Source organism: Typopeltis vanoorti, chromosome 12 (assembly GCF_054136105.1).
Source record: "Typopeltis vanoorti isolate ZY-2024b chromosome 12, IOZ_Tvanoo_1.0, whole genome shotgun sequence".
Classification (NCBI taxonomy): domain Eukaryota; kingdom Metazoa; phylum Arthropoda; class Arachnida; order Uropygi; family Thelyphonidae; genus Typopeltis; species Typopeltis vanoorti.
The window spans coordinates 82,010,703-82,028,345 of NC_143560.1; the positions used below are offsets into that span (position 1 = coordinate 82,010,703).

The 17,643-nt window shown below is 36.8% G+C and overlaps 1 protein-coding gene across 1 annotated transcript in view; it reads right to left on the reverse strand.

The window, feature by feature from the left end:
• The window catches only part of LOC150100938 (protein turtle-like), a 139,226-nt gene that overhangs the window by 61,210 nt on the left and 60,373 nt on the right, over window positions 1-17,643 (reverse strand). The window contains exon 3 of the mRNA XM_090401938.1: window positions 15,010-15,238. Coding sequence (XP_090258064.1) covers window positions 15,010-15,238 — 229 coding nt within the window. The remainder of the gene's footprint in view (window positions 1-15,009; window positions 15,239-17,643) is intronic.

Here is a 17,643-nt window from a genome sequence, read left to right on the forward strand (position 1 = left end):
ATTCCATAGTAATCGTTATTCCAAAGACGATCAATTGGCTCTTATGAGATGCTTTGACTTTGATGTAACACAGACGGCAATGGTGGAAATATAAGCTCTATTAATAGAAATATCTATTTACTAATACTGGATAATATGTAAGAAAATGCAAAACTAGTTGGGAAAAGGGAAATTGACAAGAGGAAGAAATTAGATGAAAACCAGACGGACAAAAAAACAAAGAGGAATACATTTTTAAAAAGGACTAAATTTTCTTAAAAATAAACATCATTAAATTACAGAAAACATGACTAGACGGACAAACAATAAAATACGAAAGTAGCAAAATAATCCAAACAAGAAACATAAATATCACGTGCTTGAAAAGACTGCACAAAATTCTTGAGAAAAGTAGGAAAAATTAATAAACTCGTTCGTAATAAAGTGAAAAGATCAAAATGCATCGCGTCGGAATTTAATCGCCGATTCGTTGATGGGAAGATGTAGGAAGGGGGGGGGAGATGCATTAAGCACGTGATTTTATTTCCGATTCCTTTTGCCCAATCGCCTTCATTTTTCAAGACTTGACAAATCGCTTGTCCGATAAGCATCGGCATTCATTCTGGCATCCGACAGCACTAATTAATATTTTTATGACTTCGCGCATTTTGCCGAGTGGGAAGAAATGCGTCAAACCATCCCGCTAATTCGTCACTTTCAATAATCGGACGCCTTCTGGTCTTTCATTAAGAGGCGACCGTTCGTTAAGTGACAGCTACACCCCGCTATTAGCGAACAACACAGTACGGAATATATACAGCTGCAGAGATCAAGGTGTCGTCACGAGAACGGGGGTCATCCATCATCTGTTAAGTAAGTGGGATCGCAGGAAAACGCTCGTCACATGTCCTGTCGTGTTTCGCTCCAATCAAAACATCAAACTCCCCTCCACCCCCCCACCCCCCGGTGCGCAATACAGAAAACCATCCCGCGTCATCATCCGACATGAAAGGGCTGGCTACTCCGCTGTCTAAAAATACAACGCCGAGACAGGTAAAGCGCACGACGACAGTTCGCCCGAATCCTGTTTCCCGGAAAAGCGAACCCTCGATAATAAAGCTATCGCTGCAAAATTGTCAGCGAAATGGAAAAGTTTGGCGAGCCCGCACACACACACACGGCGAATGTCTCCAGAGAATCCGCCAATAAGCTACCGACAACAGAACATGAGAATAGGCAAAGTCTGTAAACACGGTCTGCCACTCGATCAGGGATGCAAGGCACCGTACCCAAAAGCGGGGTTTTTTTTTTTTCGAAAAGAGGAGTATTTGAACTTTGAAAACTCGACACTGTTACCTTAGCTGAGCGAGCGATTCAATGATATCTGAAAAAGTAGGATAAATCACGCAATCTTGAAGTGATCCGAAACTCTTAAAGAAGCATCAGGAGATAAAAAAACAAAATTAAAACAAGTGCTGTACGTTTAAAGTTATTGCGATGTATTGTTTTCGTCGAGACTACTGATACGTAGAAATCTCCAAGGACCCGAATCGTGTAAGGCGGAATTTATAGAGAATACCGGACTTTACACTAAGCACTTTTCCGAAGATCGAAACTTCAAGTGGTTGTCTAGCTACGATAGAGCGAGTCACTTCCCTTTCAAGAATATCCGAAGAGTGAAAAAAATGGCGTTCACCTCCTCTTTTTCCAACTGTAAAAACAAATTTAAAATATTGAAGCTGATGGTTGAATGTAATCTATAAATTGGATATATTGCTTTGAAAGATGCTTTTATTTCGTAATCTTAAATCTTATATTAATTATTGGGGTTGATTCAAAATAGCGTTATTCTCTCACCCAACATTCGACTACCATTGCTTCTAAGTAGTTTACATTTTATGCATGCCGATCAGCTGAACCGATAAAATGTTTAAGGCTTATTAGCATCCGATGTTCGTAACAATGAGTCACAGTTAAATGAAAAGACGCATCAAATAAACTCTTCAGCATGTTAATCACCAAGCAATAGGAAATTGCAATCTTTATATAGTTATTTGTAGTTATGGACAAAGCAAATAAAACTGAGGTCGGTGGATTATGTCTGCTAATCGCCAATTTGTTTGTTTTGCTAGAGAAATTGGATCACCTTTTAGTGTTGAACAGCCTCTCTTTTAAGTGCGATACTTTTGGAGCGTTCTTGGAGTTAAATTGGTAATTTAATACAGCAAGATACTTACTTTTTTTAACAAACGTATCGTTTGCCATGTTCGATTTTATATTTGTAACAAATAATGCACTTTAACGAACTACGTTTGCCAGCAATACTTTTTTCCCCATTCGGATTAATTAGCAGCGAAACTGAGTATGAAGATTAAGCTGCATTTCCTTAACGAACCACGTGGTAAAACCATACAAGACGGCAACATCACTAAAAATACAACGGAGTAAACAGAGAATATTTTTAGAGTTATTAGCTAAGAACTCAGCTGAAGATACGTAAGATATTAGCTTAAGTTACACCACAGTAAAAAAACAAGATTGAATTAGAACAAAGAAGAGAAAGATTTATACAAGGATCACCTTATAAGATGGAGGGGATAAAAGCGATGAGGCTAGGATGGGATTTCGGAGCATGCGCATGAGTCAGCTTTATATTATGAAACATTAACCCCGTTGTAGAGCATTGTGACGCATATTCGACAATAACAAAAGCATTTCTATATAAAAGTTTTAATTAAAAATGATTTAATAAACTCTTTAACACAATCTTCATGTTAAACATCTCTTGAAATCTTGATATGCAATGAAGGAGTTAAAGTAGATCAAGACCGTTTTCTGCTTCTACAGCTGTGACATTAATATGTTATCAAGAAACGACAAATATTTCAGACACTCCTTTACTTTCACGTGTATTAAACAAATAACAAAAAAACTTTTAAGGCTGCTCTTAATAAAAGAGGGGATGGGGATATTCATTTTGTAAACACGCCGCCCCCCAATACGAAATAATTCCTCTGGTGAAAGTGAATTCATTAAGTCAGGGCCTCTACTTTACGCGCTCCCGTAGGGTTTATAAATATTGACAGGGTTCCTTGTAGGATACGATCTCCGTTGACTTTTGAATAAATAAAAACGAAATAATTAATCGGTGTTGGATCTGCTTTGATATTTTAAAGCATTCCTTAAGTTGATTTCTTTTTAATTTGCAAGCAACTTCTTTGCCTACTTTCGATGGAGTCGTGACTCCTCGGTGGGAAAACTACTCAAGTGCTCGAACCAGATACTTCTTTTGATACTTAAGTTTACAAAGCGTTGTATACGCTTATTTTCTGAAACATCAGGACCAGTCCAGATCCAACAGCAATGTCCGAAGCATTTAATCGGTTCAGGATAGATAAGAGAAAGCATGGTTTTCAGATCCGTCTTTTCTATTTCTTCTTAGCTCCCAGAATACTAAAAATTTGTTTCTTGGAACAACAAAAGACAACAGAATTCCAAAGCAATTTAGTTAATATAACGAGACACAATCTAAAAGTTTCACGAAATGATTTCTAGTGTCGACCAGTAGAGTAGAGGGAAATGTTACTATTTGAATGAGAATCTTTGATAATTGGAAAATGCTCCAGTCGTCCATTAGTTCAGATAGGTTGAATCATTTTTCAGTGCGTTTGCGATTACCTATCTCAAACGTTACAATTTTCGCTCGAGTTCGAAAAAAAAATACTAACGATGATAAACCACAGTAGAGATTCTAAACTAAACAACAGTCCATACTACGGAAGAGCCCCATTTCCAGCCATCAAAGACAGCGATTTCTGATGCGAAAGAGATCATTTAAAAGAAATTCAAGTCGCAATATCCAACTGTGAATCCAATGTTTTAAGAAGGTTAGGAAAGAACAAACATAAAGGAACGGAAATGGAAACCAACAGAGACCGGTTCTCTACCATGACAATGTGCCCGCTCACTAAGGCTATTATGTTGTATTACTTGCATGTTTTGCGAAGTAAAAAACCCGAATTCTCGGAAGAAAACATCAGTACACCTATGAGACCTTCCAACTAAGCTACAGATGAAGAAAATAAAATTATAAACGTTCTTCACAGATTATATTAGATTCGAACCCAGATCTTTCCCGTCACTAGTGGTATTGAATGACATAATTCAGTGTGAGGCTCAGTGCTCGACACGTGGTTAGTCCCACGTGGTTATAACTAGGGTGAATTACAAAATGCTGCGGTCGACATGCGAAACATCTTCTTTACACTGATTCACGATATACAGACTCAAGAACATCCGTGCTTTTAACTCTTTATCCCAAATTTTAGTTTAAAAATTGAGAAAACAGTGAACCTTTATAAAGAAATCTTTATTTTCAATTTAAATATGATAGATATTTAATGATTAGTGCAACTAAAATTAATAATCTAATCCATGTCTACATACTTTGCCGATAGAAGCGCTTTATTCAAGTGATGTTATATTTTTGGGAAGATTAGGAGAGGAACTAACTGGTGGGTCTCGTTTATCTTTTCTAAGTAGACTTATGTAGACCCTGTGTATTCCCACCCACTACTGCGCATCTACATAACATATAAATGCACAAAATTAAGTAAAAACAGTAAAATGGGAAGACATTCGCCAAATAATCCATCTGCGTGACGTCTGTCGATAATTATGACACAGTAATCATTCTGTCATAAATGGAGCGCCCCCTAGAATGTGAACAATGCCCATTCAAATATCCGAATACTCCGAGTTCTCGATAAATATAACTGCAATTATTTGATAATATTTCTGCTCAACTTGCCATTGGCGGTGTTTGCTACGCAAGCCAACACTGATGAATTAAGTGTGTCCTTGTAGAAAGGGTACCGCCGAGTATTTTACCTCAATAATGGACCTTCGCCTCATAGTTCACCGATCATAATGGACTCAGTGTCACCAATATTCAGCACCCTGTCACGCTAACAATAGTCACCAGCGTTTCGATTAGAATAGCCCGTTACAACCTTTTCATTATGCAGTCCGTTATCACCCATTTGATGTACCAGTTCTATTGTTCCTATTCCATCTAACTTACTCGATAGGCCTCCAAGAAGCGGGGACTACAGCAGCTCTAAAGTAGACCGAGACTTTGGTAGTATATCCCACTAGCAATGTGATTAACGTGGTCTTATACGTTCACCGTTGACTTATTTCCTACTAATATAGTGAGTTCATGTCATGTATTTTGTTAATTTTCAATTAAAGCGAAACGCTGTTCTTCCAGCTCCAATAAATGGCAATAGTTTATTTAATGAGGATAAACCGTAATGCTGGTGCATGGTTTAATGCAAAGTCGTTATGGAGAGTAGATGTATAATGCGCGCATAATGTATTGTTAATGAATAGCATCGGTGTTGAAATCTGAAATAATTTGACACTCGTGCAATAAGCGCGCCAACACATTGTTGAGTGGTTTGATGATAATGCGCACGCCATCTATAGTTTGAAATGAAATGTCACGTGTATGAAATCTCACTTCTATGATCCATTGTTGAATTGCTAGTATTCGCTTGTTTACATTGTTGAAATTAATAACTGTATATGAGTTCAGTAAATATTCATTTAAAATTATAATGACTGTATTTCAGAACTCCAAAGATCGATACTTTTGACAAAAATGACATCACAAGGAGAATTTACTGCATAGCCAGCACTAATAGAAAAATGAAACTGTCAAACTTATCGAACGAAGTGTTTTTATGATTACGAAAAGCACTTCACGGAAATTGAGTTTTAGTTTTGTTTAAATTGTACCTAGTAGCAGTAATGAAACGTGTTATTAGACCAAATTAAACTATTGATCTGAAACATTGAACGAAGAAAGCTTTTTTGGGTTGCTGGCAGCCATAAACGCAGTTCAATATGGCCTTCTTAACCAGAAGGTTGTTATAAACGAGAAGTACTCATAATAAATAAGGCACTACAATCCAGATTTATCACCGACCCAATTATCTGTTAGGTCCACATGCGTCCAGAACACCTAAGTTCACCTTAGCGCAGCATATTTAGTCAATAGATTGGCCCCTTTTATTTCCTTCGCAGTATTGCTTTTTCTATTAAACTAAATGAGATTTTTTTTCCTTTTGCTCGTTCGTTCTCCCCCCCCCCCCCCCCCCCAAGGGGAAGGCTTCTAGCTTAGCACTACGCAAGAGAGGAATTTATCGTTGGAAATCAAAGACTAGCTCAGTTTCTATCGGCAAATCAACATGACCATTAAAGTTAATTATCTGCTTTGTCGAAGGATGACACAGAGGATGGCGACACCTGGCGGCCAAGTTCGCATTTCGTTAGTTGTGTTAGAGTTCTTCCAGCACTGATTATTATTATTACATCACACCTCCAGGGAGTCTAAAGACTCATCGAGGGAGGGCATCTACTCTACAGCTCTTCGCCTCACTACTCCACCAACCTTCATCATCTAACACCAACGCCACCTACTGCCGACTACCACAACTAGTACTTTCACAAACAATCACAACATCCATGCCGTCGGCGGGATTCGAACCTGCACCCTTTTGGCTGGAGAGCGGATACGCTAACCATTCGGCTCTTTTAAGATCGAATCGGCAAGTAATCCACCTTATAGTTCTGCAGTTAATGATCCTTCAAAATTTACATTTTTTTCACGGTTTGTGGGTTTATTCAGTTCGGTTATTACGTAACTAAATATTTATTAAGACAGGCAGTTGAGAACTGGATAAGGGCTCTTGGTTTCAAATCAATTACAGAATCAGAGGGGGGGAATGAAACAAATCTTAGAGTATGTTGTTGCTAAGCACAACGTTACATTTGAAATAAAAAATAATTTCCAATATTTATTTTGAGATCAAGGTGTTCGTCCCGTAGCCTTTCTTAATCTACCCTCTGTGCCTCCCGCCGTCTTGTTGGTTACGAAGGTACGGTTGGCTTCGTAAGGTGAACAACCTTTTTGCATGCCTAACACCGAATGTTTTATTCTTCGCAGCAAAACGCACTTCTTTATGCGGACCCTTTCCGAATCATCCCCCCCCCTCCCCGCAAAAGCGCACGATATACCGAAAGGCAAGTCGGTTTGGTGCATTCAAAGCGTGCGTGTTATCTCATCGCTTTCATGGGTCATGTAATCGCAGGTGCATACGTGTGAACTTTGACAGTCTGAGAGACAGACTGTCAAAGTTGTGTGGCATGCATGAGTTATAGCCAAAGATAGCAGCTTCTAGAACTTCCGTTAACGTTTAGACAGGGGGGTGAGGTTACAGAAAACTCTGACAAGCGATCCACGATTCGATAAAATGGTGAAAAGAAGGAAAAACTGAAGCTTTAAAAGCGACTTCTACAAGAAAATGTTGCATAATTGTTCAAAAGAAAGTAAATAATCTCTCCTAAGATAGAAAATCCATTTTTCTTAGAAAATATAATTTGTAAGATCAAAACATGTATTTTAGACTACAACAGTCTTTAAAAAGACAAAAGATTATAAAATAATCTCTTTAGATAACAAAACATCTTTTTTAAGATCAAAATTGTCTTTCCTAAGTCAGCAGCTTTTAGAAGATAAAATATGAGAATGGATCTAAGAAAATATCATCTTCTATAACAAAAATTCTTTTACAGAACAAAAAGCACTTTAGATGACAAAAATTATTTTGAGTACACAAAAGATTATCTTTTCTAAGATAAAACTATCACATTTTAGATTAAAAACGAATGTCCTTTAGGTAAGAATATCTTTTAGAAGATATTAGAAGAAGAAGAAGACATTAGAAGATTAGGATAATATTAGAAGAAAAGCTAATCTCAGGTGGTGTGGTCACTTAAACAGAATGGGAGAGGAAAGATTAGCAAAACAAGTGTTCTCTGCCAGGTTGGCAGCAAAAAAAAGACCCAGAAGAAACCCAAGATATAGGTGGATTTGATACAATAAAAAATGCTTTAAAAGATAGACATATAAGATCTGATAATGCTGGAGTCTTGACAAGTAACAGACTGATTTGGAGAAAGATTGTAGATAGGAAGTTAGTAATGATGCGAGTTTTCATGTTGTACCATCATAATATCCTGTACACCCCCCCCCCCCTTGAGGGTACATGTGAAATTAACATGTTTATTTGATTTTTAAGTCAGCAGTTAGAATTGAAGGAAGTACAGGAAGATGGTTTAATGTTAAATCTGGTGTGAGACAAGGATGTACATTATCCCCTCTGTTATTCACTATCTATATGGATCACATTATGAAGGAAAGTGGTATTAAACATGATATCAAATTGGAGATGTTAATGTCAGCTTTTTGCTTTGTGCGGATGATGTTATACTTCTAAATAAATCCGCTACAAGTCTGCAAGATTCTCTGACTAAATTGAATAACTGTTGTAATAGATATGGCATGAAAGTCAGCAATAAAAAGGCAAAGACAATGAAAATAGGCAGAATCATTGAAAATGTCAACTGTGTTGTGAATGGAGAACCTGTGGAACAAGTAAAACATTTCAGCTACTTAGGCACGATTTTTAGTGAAGATGGTAAATTAAATATAGAAATAGACAACAGAATCAGCAAAGCTGGTATGGTGGGAAGTCAATTGAATAAATTCATATGGAATAAGAAAGAAATTAGTCAGAACACTAAATTAGCTGTATACAAGTCAGTGTTCAAACCAGTTTTAACTTATGGATCTGAGAGCTGGGTCAGAAGTAAAACACTTGACCAAAGACTAGAGACCGCAGATATGAGAGTCCTGAGAAAGATTATGAGCGTGAACAAATGGCATCAATGGCAATATCATATTAAAAACGAGGATTTTAGGAAAGAACTTGATATTGTCAGCATCCAGGAATGCGTTAGCAGAGCTAATCTCAGGTGGTATGGTCACTTAAACAGAATGGGCGAGGAAAAATTTGCAAAACAAGTGTTCTCTGCCAGGTTGGCAGGAAAACGACCCAGAGGAAGACCAAGATATAGGTGGATTGATACAGTACAAAGTGCCTTAGACGATAGAAATATAAGATCTGGTAATGTTGGAGTCTTGACAAGTAATAGACTGATTTGGAGGAAAATTGTAGATAAGAAGTTAGTAATGTCAATTTTTCATGTAGTACTATCATATCCTGTAGACCCCTTGAGGGTACATGGCAGGAATTTGATGAAGCAGAAGAAATTAGAAGGATAACTCTCAAAATATGTTAGAACAAAATAGAAGAATATCGTTTAGACGACATGTAGAACAAAGAGGAAGACATTAAAAGAAAATTAGAAGAAAAAATTAAGATATCTTTTAAAAGATATTAGAAACAATGTTTTGGAAGATATAAAAAATATCTTTTAGAAAATATTAGCACATACTAAAAAGATATCTTTTAGTAGATATTTTAGAAATATCTTTTAGGAAAACTCTTTCCAAAGATAAAGCTGTCATTTAGAAGACAAAAATAATGTTCTTTAGAAGTTATCAAGACTACCCTCTCCTTTACACCAGTGCGCTTCCCAAACTTATGGATGTCAAGTTCTTTTTTTTTTTGGTCCCCTTTGGAAAAATTAAAATATTTCACGGCCCCCAATGAAAAAAAAATCATAATACAGACATATATTATTATAATATTTATTGTATTTATATTCAAGATTTTGCGTTTATAATCTTTTTTGTGTAATGTTCTTATCAGTACCTTTGAAATGAAACTTATATGAATAAGCATATATTACTAATATTCAAGCGCCGAAATACGCAGGAAGCAAAATTTGTGAACCAACACCAAAGTGTGATTTTTTTCCATTAAAATAAAAAAAAATAACAAAAAAGAAATAATAAAAATTAAATACGTTTCTTTTAAGATTAAAAAAAAAAAGAACTACTTAATCCTAAAACATTTTAAATTTGTTTTCATTATTTCGTGCCCCCCCCCTCCCCTCAACAAAACTTACGGCCCACAGTTGTCTAAATTACTCAGTTCTTCCTATGAATTGCTAGTGAGAAACCTCTTGAAAGATTCATAAGACTAGATTACGGAACTTTGGGCGCCTTTTTTTTTTTTTTTTTTTAACACGATGACCTGATAACTAACTTTCGGTCGTTTAGAATGCACCGTTGACCTTGACCTATACGAGAGCATGAAAATGATTTAATCAATAGGAATCTATATATGCGAACACCTTCCCCCCCCTCCCCCCCTTCATGGGTTGTAACACAACTCGTTAATTAGATAGCGGTGGCCATGACCTGCTATCGATACTTGTAGATTCAAGCCGCCAGTCGCTTTACAACGCAGGTGATCTTCGACGACACCTTGTAATGCAGGTGAACCTGGTCGAATAACACGTGTCCTTTGTAGTAAGAATGATTTTTAATCAGTGCAGTTGTCTGAATTCTCATCAGCAAAACAATCTTCTAGATGGATCGATGCTCGCAAAAGGAACGATGCGCATTACGAGAGAAAGATGCGATTAAGATACAAATGCTCATACTGTTGGAGGCAGTTAATATTAATAACTTCGAGAAAATTATCTTCTCAATATTTTTTAATAATGTTAACGATGATGAGAGGTAATTTTGGAAAAATTAAATTTATAAAAACTCCCGAGTTCCAGCGATCAACACTTCGATAATGTCTACAATGTTCTTCTTCTGGCCTTTCTGGAGGAACTTTAATAAATACAATTTTTTCTTTCTTTCTTTCTCTATCTTCAGATGTCACCATTCAGAAAATTTATGAAGCACTTCTTGAATTAAATCCTCCCCCCCATCCTCTCGCCAAGTTAGGAAATTTAACTCATTTGCTTCGATCGTACGGAAAAAAGATGAAAAATGAAGTTGGAGGCAGGGTTTTGTCACGTGATCACAAATCTTTCCGTAAATGTTCATTTAAAGTTCACACCTCTGTCACCTGGTGTGGACGCGAACATCTTTCTTAATTTCTCCCTAAACACTGGCGGCCTAACAGACAGACGGCTGCGATAAATGAAGACAGATAGCGGGGCAATTAGATGTGTGTGAGAGAGAGAGACGTATGCAGATGGAAACAGTGTTTGGCAGATGGTTACCAGCAAGTGTTCATCTTTACAATTCTTCCACTCAGCACATCCGGGTATTACAAGATGACTGGCTAAAGAAATCAACCGATAAAACAGCAAAGTAATCATCTTTATTATAAAGGCAATCTTTCTACATTGGTTGCTTTACACTTGACTAAATGACTTGTTTTTCTTGACTGTTCTCCTCATATTCGGGTCCGATCTGCTACACGTAAATACCATTCATTTCCGTGTTCAACAGTTTATATTTCCACCAACTGTTAATCTATTTTGTTGATCTACTGCGATAATCTGCTGTTTCTTTAGTTTTTTTTTTTTTTTGGTTCAAATGTCACTACACTAACGAAGAAGAAGTTCCCAATTAAATAGTAACCCCGCTAGTTTCTCACATTGAGGAAACGCTTATGGTTGACAGTTCTGTGTAGTTTGTTGCTACGGAACTTAAAAGAATGACACGATAAAGAGCTAAATATCTTCATTGGACTTCGTCCATTCTTATCTTCACTCTCTCTCTCTCGTATTCTATTTTTTCATTTAAACTTTTTAAAATATTTCTATTTTTCCACGGATCCTTTTTATGTCAAAACTTTTATAAAATCATAATTAAAATCTAAATCTGTCAGCGTAAATTTCTGACATTCTCTGTAATCATGCAAAAAATCCAAAACGTCAAGCACCGTGACAAAGGTAGCGCCATCTATTAATTAAGAATTGAAATATTATAGATTTTTCTATTAGTATTTACTTCAATTATAAGAATACTGTTCTTTGCCCCCACAGTACGTAAAATATCGTTTCGTTCCTTTTTCTTATCTATTTAAAAAAAAAAAGGAGTTCCAAAGAATATTTGTATTATAAGTTAGGTCCAGTATGCAACTTTTGAAGTGACTAATTTTCCAGTTAAATCTGCTTCCACTGAAATAAATCATTTTTGTCAGCGCAAAATAAGATAAAATTAGATCTGCCAAAAGATCAAGGAATCGGAAAGTAAAAAAGCTGTAATTGAATGAAAAAAGAAACTTCGGACATTTTAAAAATCTACTTTATGTTTATTGATTATCATCTTACATCTGTTTGCATTAAAACATAACCTGAAGAGCAGTCTTAGGATTTCGATGCCCCTCCACAGAGATGAATTTTCCCAGTGGGCTCACTTTCGTATTTCCATCAATATTGGCACACTGTTGAAAGACTAAGACTTAAAGTTAGAGTACAATCAACGCCTGTAGGAATGGATTCAATGATAAGCAAGCGCCAAGTTCAAGAGATTTAGAACAAATCTCTTGATCCAAGGAAAAGGATGTATGGCAATTACGTAGGGCATCCTCTCTGGCTTTGATATAATGCCAGGCAATATGGGAAAGAAACGACATGGTGTGAAACCCATCCTGAAGCTGTAATATACATTGCTTGAAGTGGACTCAAGGATGAGGCTGGTGTGTTCAGTGAGCGGGTGGTTGGATTATCTGAAATTCTACCAAGCAAGTGAACAAATCCTGCCTTTAGGATGAAGATAATACAACTCCTTATCTAGAATAACTTAAGTGTGTTCCAGGAGGGTTACAATGCATTCGGATTGAATGAAAATAAGTAGAGGACGAGTTAGTAATTGGGAACTATGATCCTCGAATTCTGAGATGTTTTTTTCCGGTTTGTTTATTTATACGCCAAAGTTTAAAGGTCCTAAGAAGTCTACATTGGCCACCGTAGTGAATTAAAAGGACACTTCTTATATGAGTTATTCACAGTCTTACGCTTTTTTGAAATTTCGTTTATTAACATGGCTGGAGACACAGATCGGAATCAAAGAATCGGAAACTAAAAAAGGCTGTAACTGAATGAAAAAAGAAACTTCGGACCTTGAAAATGCACGCCATATTTCTTACAGATGGCGCGATTGCGCAATATAAATAGATGGTACTTTTCATAAGAACGGTTTTTTTAAACTTTTATATTATTCTGCGATCATTAGTATAGTGTCAGTGATTGGTCGCTTCGGAGAGGGTAGCGATGAAACAAAAAAGGTACGTTCGCTCGACTGTCGGTGGGTTTTATGGAAAATGTAGAAATACGCTTGACTGATATCAATTGTAGCTGGCGAATTTTAGATACCAATCATGCGTAGCGAACGCAGAATAAAAGGGGTCATATGATAATGACAAAGGATATTTTAAAAATAAAAAAAATCTGAAACCACTTCACATAAAAACAAACTTAAAATGACGCCTAAAATCGTTGATATAAATTTCATCATCAAAATAAGAGCTTTGAAACTTCGAAGGTTGATTTTACAGACAGAAATGTACAAAGATTTGGGTTGCATCACATTTCAATAATACATTTTAAACTGCAAACGGTAAATCCAAAATTGTTTGTGTGTGCGTGTGTGTATAATATATGTAATCTATGGGATCACCATCAAAAATTTGTCTTGTCTTAAGCTTTTCACGAACCATTAAGGTTCTTTAGCTGTGGACTTCAACCGCGACTGTCTCAAGGATAAGGTGGTTCACCTTATGCCTTCCGCTGTGTCCTATGTTTGTAGATGCGTGTGTGTTCACGGGGACGGTTTGCCTGTTTTGGGGGATGAAAAACCCGAGTTTCCAGGTGAAAAAACCCCCCGACCTCCGTATGAGACCGGCTAACTCACATTTCGTCGAACGAGGCCTGATAAAGGTTCTTCACGTCACTAGCGGGAATCGAACCTAGGTCTTTCCTGGGTCAGGCTTCGTCTGAGGATGAGCTACGGAGGCTCCCGTCAAAAATTTAGTTTATCAAATATCTTTACCAAACCCAATTCATTTCCAATTTCAGAACTGCTCTTATTCATCTGTTGAAAGCAACCTCTTTTCCTTTCGACACCAAACCTCGCTTGTGCGTGTAGCACCGTAGATTAATTAGTTATATTTTTGTCTTCAAATCGTGAATGGCGTACATTGGACCACCCTCGTTTGTAAACGACAGATGGAGAAGAGATTTGCAGTTCAATTACGAATCTTTCGAGAATAAAATTCTTTTCTTAGTAAGATATTGGCCGTATCGAAGAACGCGGTGTTTACAAATAGCGCGTTTCAATCGTATTTTCAACTCCCACTCCAAAAGGTTAAAATCTCTCCCTGAGAATCTTGATTGCTTAGCCGACCAACTTTCTCGCTACTCTGAAGCACACAGGACGAAAGCGAAGGTCATTGACGGTAGTCTTATCAAAAGACACACACACACACACTCTTAACAGCCTTTCCGTCGCGAACACTTGCGGATAATTTTGCGACCTCTCGAGTCGGCGATGCGAACACACTCTCGTGGCGTCACTTTTAATTTACACAGTCGACCTCAAGGGTGCAGTCGGGGCTCTTGTGAGCTTGCCGCAAAGTGTAAATCTAAAGCGTGATGTTGCGTAGGCTAGTCGGAGAAGAAACACGAGATCTGTCAGTCCGGCACGCGCTATCGTAACGATCAAACCAACCTCCCACAGACTCAGTGTAGAAAAGACAATAACGGACGAGCTACTAATAAAACACAGCGGCAGATAATGGATTGAAAGTGCGTGACAATGTGACTATCGCACTAAAACAACAACGGCCTTACACACTGGGCGCCATCAGCACCGAGTTTATTTTGCCACAGGGAAGCTCAACCAACAAACAAATCCTAACAATACCAACAAGTGCTTGCCTACACGTGGCAGCGTATATATTCATGGATTAGGCGACTGGCATCACTGGCACATTCCTCAAGTGCAGATCACGGTGTAAGTCAATAGAATAGCTTCTTCACTGGGTACATTTCGAAAGAAAAATCTATTAAAAATAAATTCAATACAATTTAACCAACGCGAGTGAAATATGATTTTATATTCCCCACAGCAGTGTTATCAGTTTTGCGTAAGCTGAAATTTATGTCACCTACTAACAACCTGATGGTGTTTACGTTAACTTAAGATATTATCTAAACCCAGGAATGTATTAGATTGACCATCACCGGAACGATAAACATCTGAAATTAGTATGTCCATCAATATATCATAAACCATTACTGACTCCGCGCTGTGTATATTTATATTGAGGTTATCAAAGCCAAATTTTCTTCCTTTAGTGTACATAACTGCTCCTCTTGAGCGATTATAGTCTCGCCAATCATAATACATGTCATAGCTGGATAGAAAGTCGATTTCAAACGGATTTCGCTTGGCATACACATTACTCGATTTCTGCAAAAAGTAACAAAAATGATCAAAATTTGTTTTAAAACATCTGGTATTTACATGCTGCAGGTCGATGCTTATTTTTGAAGACATTTACCGAGTTTAGGTTGCAGAGCTGTTTGGTGGTGGCGAAGCACTCCAGACACCAAGTTATTCAAGCGTCCTATTATATCTATTTGTGTTCGTTTGTTTCTGTTAGGTCACAGAATAACTAACGCTTTGACTCGCGTCTTCTTTTGGTGTTTGTATTCGTATCACTTTGCTGTTGCCTTTCTTTTCTTAAAAACATCTTCCTTCTCTTGCTCACACGTTTAACATCCCCACACTTGTTCTATTTTTTGTCTAATAAAGAAATTGTTTATTGGATTTTGTTAAAGGATCTTATTTTGACTACCCACAGCTGTCGCCATTTTGTGATCCTAAACCCTGAAATATGATGAATTGCTGGGAGAACAAATCCCACTTGACTGTGCCAAATGACGACTAACTCGGGAACCTGAAAGGCCTAAAACGTTCCTGTAATAGACGACCAGAATGGAAACGATTGACAAAATTACATCTCTATAATAATAAAAATGCTCAAATATAAGTATCCAGTTTTAGAACTAATCTTCAAAAAATCACTCATCGAAGACTTCCAATTTCTAATGTCACTATAATTGACCTTAAGTGCATCAGAAAATTGAAATAAAAATTTTATTTATACTATTTAACTTCTTTTTACAAAAAAAAATAAACGTTAGCATTTATTTTTTTACTTATTTCATTGGTACATGCTTAAATGATTTTTGATATTTTTCAGACGGACAACTGAACAGCTGAGATAAAACATTTCATTACGTAAGAGAATTATTTATTGTGGTTGATTCACCAAACCACCACATATCAATATTATATTTTTATTAGGACGGCCACGGCGCCCCCCCCCGTGTTCAGGACTGGTAGGCCGGTTCTCTTTGAATTCTGATGACTCGAATTTTGAAGACTCGACACTCAGGGTAGCCCGAGTTTCAAAACGTGACATAAAAAGGCTTATCATTTTATATATATATATATATATATATATATATACACAGTTTATATATACAGTTTATCTACCATATATATATATGGTAGATAAACTGTATTCAGTTTATAACAGCAAACTGAGACTTCTCCAACAGGAGTATTCTTTAAGCCGTGTTAAAACGGCTCGAATTTCCAAGACATCCAAAAGTACCCCAATGATTAATATAAATGATAAAACGTAAACATACATGCAACAAAAATTCGTTAGAAAAATTGATTTTTATTTTTTCCTATAAAGAATGTGACATCGATTGCTGAACTTCTTTCTTTTTTGTATGATACATGTGGTCGTTTGTAGTAGTCGAAAATGGACTTAATACGTTTAATGACTTTTTCTTTTATAACTGGTTTATGGAACACAGCGAACTGCGCATGCAATGTGGTTACCCTCTTGTAACAAATTAAACAAAATTTCGTATATCGGTTTGAGACTGGGATCGGTTCTTTCATAGTTGTTCACAAAGAAGTGGATGTTTCCTCATCTGATTCAAGTAAGTTCTCTCATCTGCTACCAGAGAATGATCTTTAGCACCAATTGAGATATTCTCTGGTTGTGGAACTGATGCTAATGGTCAATACTACGACACTGATCATAGGCAGACATCAAAAGACACACCGGCTATTTGGGATTCTTAGCACATCCATTTTCTGGTCTGTTTAAATGCACGTTAATCATTTATTTCGCAAAATATCATTTTACCTCCGTGAAACAAACAAGTGGTCCAGTTTACACCACTTGTTTCACGGAGATTTTTTCACAAGCAGATTTTCCTCAATGAAGACAGATACAAAAAGGCAAGCGTAAAATTGTATTTAGTGATTACCGGATCAACAAATTTGAATAAATATAGGCGCAAACTAATACCAGGAATGCTAAATTAAACACAGAAAAACGGGTATGTGTGTGGTATGTCTTTAGGTAATAGAAGATTTTCGTGACCCTATTTATTAGATGCTTAAACTGGCTTTAAAATTTTTCTAGTTTGATCTCGAACCTTCAAGCCATCCACAGTATCAAATTTGCTTTATCTATGAGTGGATGGGATCCCCCTAAAATCCAAAATCAATTAAAAAGAATGGAAATGTTCACCTTTAATTTAGATCACAACCAGACACGAGGAATTCAACTGATTTTTGCATCTAGCCTGAACCACATTCGTTCATCCTTCAATACAGCTCACGTGCCTTTCTGAAACAAAGTCTAGAATGAGATCGATTGTGCTTTAATTGCATCCACTCCCTCATCCGAAGAAATTCAAATCCGGATAGTTCGGCATCGCATTATGCAAACGATGAGCGCCATTAACTCTCATAACAGATCAAGATGTTTCATTGCAATAAAA